Source organism: Crocuta crocuta, unplaced genomic scaffold (genome assembly GCF_008692635.1).
Source record: "Crocuta crocuta isolate KB4526 unplaced genomic scaffold, BGI_CrCroc_1.0 scaffold194, whole genome shotgun sequence".
NCBI lineage: Eukaryota > Metazoa > Chordata > Mammalia > Carnivora > Hyaenidae > Crocuta > Crocuta crocuta.
In genome coordinates this window covers 791,522-795,099 of record NW_027530084.1, presented here as the reverse complement: position 1 = coordinate 795,099, position 3,578 = coordinate 791,522, and the positions used below count along the sequence as shown (strand labels likewise).

The 3,578-nt window shown below is 37.5% G+C and overlaps 1 protein-coding gene across 3 annotated transcripts in view; it reads right to left on the bottom strand.

Moving 5' to 3' along the window:
* Nucleotides 1–275: 275 nt before the first annotated feature.
* The window catches only part of FBXL4 (F-box and leucine rich repeat protein 4), an 82,072-nt gene continuing 78,769 nt past the window's right edge, over nucleotides 276–3,578 (bottom strand). For all 3 annotated transcript variants that reach the window (XM_077764765.1, XM_077764764.1, XM_077764766.1), the window contains exon 9: nucleotides 276–823. In XM_077764765.1, coding sequence (XP_077620891.1) covers nucleotides 660–823 — 164 coding nt within the window. In that variant the 3' untranslated portion in view covers nucleotides 276–659. The remainder of the gene's footprint in view (nucleotides 824–3,578) is intronic.

Below are 3,578 nucleotides of genomic sequence, written 5' to 3'. Positions count from 1 at the left end.
CTAATAGTTGGAAAGCTATTTTGTTTAGTAGTTTACCTATTGTTTTTGATTATGCCCACATTTTTACACAGGTATTATCCAGTAGTAAAATAGGTAAACAGAAGAAAAATGGAAAAACTAAAACTTTCAAGATGAAAGTGTTAATATATCAGCTGAAAAAATAATCACAACATGAAAAAATAAGACTCTTCCTCCAATTAACTCTGAAAATTCTGTATACACCAAACAAAACACTGGCCAGGTTATAATGCTTATTATAATAAGACATCTTTACATGGAGGTGTGAAAAATTAATTTTATTTTTAAATATCATGATACTTTCTGGCTCAACATGTTCCTTTAAAAATAAGTTAAAATGTTTCCATATTACTCTCTTATTACACATATTATTGACTAAAGAATAATATCACTGATAACATAAAGTAAAAATAATGTGACCCACTCACATATTCTTCAAGAAAAGTGCTTACAATATTTTATGAAAACACTTGCTTACATTTTTACTTGATTTAATGGACAATTTCATATTGTTCTTTAAAAATCTACAAATGCCTTAATGGAGCAGTAAGACATTCCTGCCATTATATAACTAAACAAAACCAACGCTAAAATAAAACCATACAAAAGCACATTGATTTTATTATGGAACATATATTAAGTCACTGTGTAAAGCTCTTTTTTATGAATACTTTTGGAAAGCTCACATTGAGTTCCAGCACAGCTCTGTTATCAATCTGTGAACAGAAGGACACATCAAGCAAGCAAAGATCTTTACATGATTCCAGAAGTTTTCTTAAAGATGCTGGACTTACCATTCTTGTTCCTGTGAAAACAAAATAAAACACCTTAAATACTGCATTTATATAACATCCTGATAAATAGCCCCTTTATTAATTATTTAAAATGAACTTAAGATAAATTGCTTTTAAAAATTAAAAGCATTTCTTTAAACAAAAGACATATTGAAATAGACTTGTAAAAAAAATACAAACTGAATTCTCCCAGCCAATTTGGCATCTAGGACCTGTATTTTGTCAATTCTCTGCCCACTATCTTCATTCCTACCTCCTATGCCTTCCAAGCAGCTCCTCCAGACTTTTCTATTTCTGTTACACAAGTTCAAAACTGGTTGCACATCTCATTTTCCTCAACCCGTGGGTCAAATCAGACAGCAATGCTTATAATGATTCAACCTCATATTCCGTACAGTGCAGTCACCGAGCAACTACCCCTGCAGAAACTTCGGTTTCAGGCACTGGAGATGCAAAGATGAACAAGGCATTTGTCTGCCCTAAGGAACTCCTTGACCAGAGTTGAAAACAAATAATTACAATACAATTTGATAAGTGGTGGGTATAAAATGACATTACTGGAAGTCAGATAATGGTGAGCAATTCTGTTTAGCCCATGTTAAATTTGAAGAGACTATGGGATACTCAGATAGAAGCTAAGTTATATACATTATGAAAAGCACCTGCTTAAAGTCAGACTCAATAAGTAACAATTATCATTAGGCTTGAAGATATCATCTGTTATGAAACATACCTTGCCTTAACTATGGGTTTTCGAGGGAGAAAAAAAAATCACTATCATACCACATAAACACATCTACTGTGAGGGGGACTGAAGTTTCTGAGATGTTAACCTAGGCCTTTTCTCCTGAGAAATCCTTTCTACCCCCCTCCTTGCACGGGCTCCAGAAGCAGTAGCCCTACTGCTACCGTGATGTGGCTGGCCCCGTGCCAAACCCACACAGATTCTCCTGGGAATCTAGAACTGGAATTCAGTAAAGCCTTCAGTGTCCATAGATCCCTTGAACTAAAGACACGAAAAACTGGGATGGGGCTGTTAAATTATATAGCTGTGTGTACCCAGGAAGACAGAGATGGCTGGCATGACAAGAAAATAAGGCAAAACCAAACATAAAAGTACCTGTGAGTACACAGAAGCAGTGGGGGTAGAGGCAGGTGCCTGGGCACCAAGGACAGGAAAAGAAAGAAAAAAGGGAAAACAGCTTCCTTGCCTTTCAAAAAAAATTTTTTTTAATATTTATTTACTTTTGAGAGAGAGAGACAGAGTGTGAGTGGGGGAGGGGCAGAGAGAGAAGGAGACGCAGAATCGGAAGCAGGCTCCAGGCTCTGAGCTGTAAGCACAGAGCTGGATGTGGGACTCGAACTCACAGACCACGAGATCCTGACCTGAGCCAACGGTGACACTTAACCAACTGAGCCACTCAGGTGCCTCCTTTCTTGCCTTTTGTTAGTTTTCTAGTCTCTGCTGAGGTCTGACCATAGTTCCTCCCTATCTCCCAGAGAAACCCCTGTATCTTCATAATAATGATCCTTCCTTTATGTGGAAGTTACCTTGAGTGGGCTTCTATTGTACAAGTTCAGAGAACCTCAACTGGGGACACTGGGCTATGTGGTGTATTTCACCTAGGGTTGTGACTGTTTTCCAATTTGCCAGACTTGGTCTTTAGCATCTGAGTTTCCTAGTAAATTAGAAATTCCTAAAAGCCTAAGAGAATGGAATGTCAGGGAAGGAAGGTGGGAGACTGAAAATCTACCAAGGCTAGGGTGCCATCTTATGTACCCGGAGCACTGTGTGCTTTTGTTTTCTCATCCACTGAGGACACAACTGTGTTCTCAGCTTGCTCCTTCAGGGCAGGGGCCACATCTATCTTGTTCGCTGACCTATCTCCGGTGTCGGAAACAATGCCTGACACGGTGTATGCTCAATAAGTGTGTAATAAATGAAAGAATAAAGGGATGATATTGAACTTCCCAATGCCATCACCCTGGCTTGGACCCTTATTAGATGGATTACCATAGCTAATCTCCCTGATTTTGATTTCCTCCCTCTCCAATTCACCTACCACTTGTTTCTAGATTAATATCCTGAACACAGCTCTAAATATATCACTCATGCTTTGAATTAAAACCCAATAATAGCTCCTCCCTATTGAATTTAGTGCAGATTCCTCATCCTGGTGTTCAAAACTCTCCATTATACTAATGTTCTAAGTCAAATTACACTGCCTATTCTCTGAAGGTATTCTGTATTTTTAACTCCTGTGCTTTTGTTTCACACTCTTCATTTTCCTTAAAATGCTCTCCTCCCCCTATTTTCTATTCATTTTTCAAGGATACCTTTCAAATACCTATTACCCTTTCTTAAAATTTATTTTAGAGAGAAAGCATGCATGAGTAGGAGAGAGGGACAGAGGGAAAGGGATAGAGGAAGGGAGGGAGGGAGGAAGGGAGAGGGAGGGAGAGATTTCTAAGCAGGTTTATGCTTAGCACGGAACCCAACCACTTTGGGATCCGACCACTTTGGGATCATGTTCTGAACTGAAATCAAGAGTCAAATGCTCAACTGACTGAGTCGCCCAGGTACCCCCCTATTAACCTTTTCAATTAAACTTATTCATATTTCTTTAATCATATATACTCTCTTTTCTTTGAGTCCCCAAATGAACTTGCTTCTGGCTTGCATTAAAATTTTATATTTTAAAATATATTTTATAATATATATTTATATAAATTTATATTTATAATATGTATTATATATAATATTAT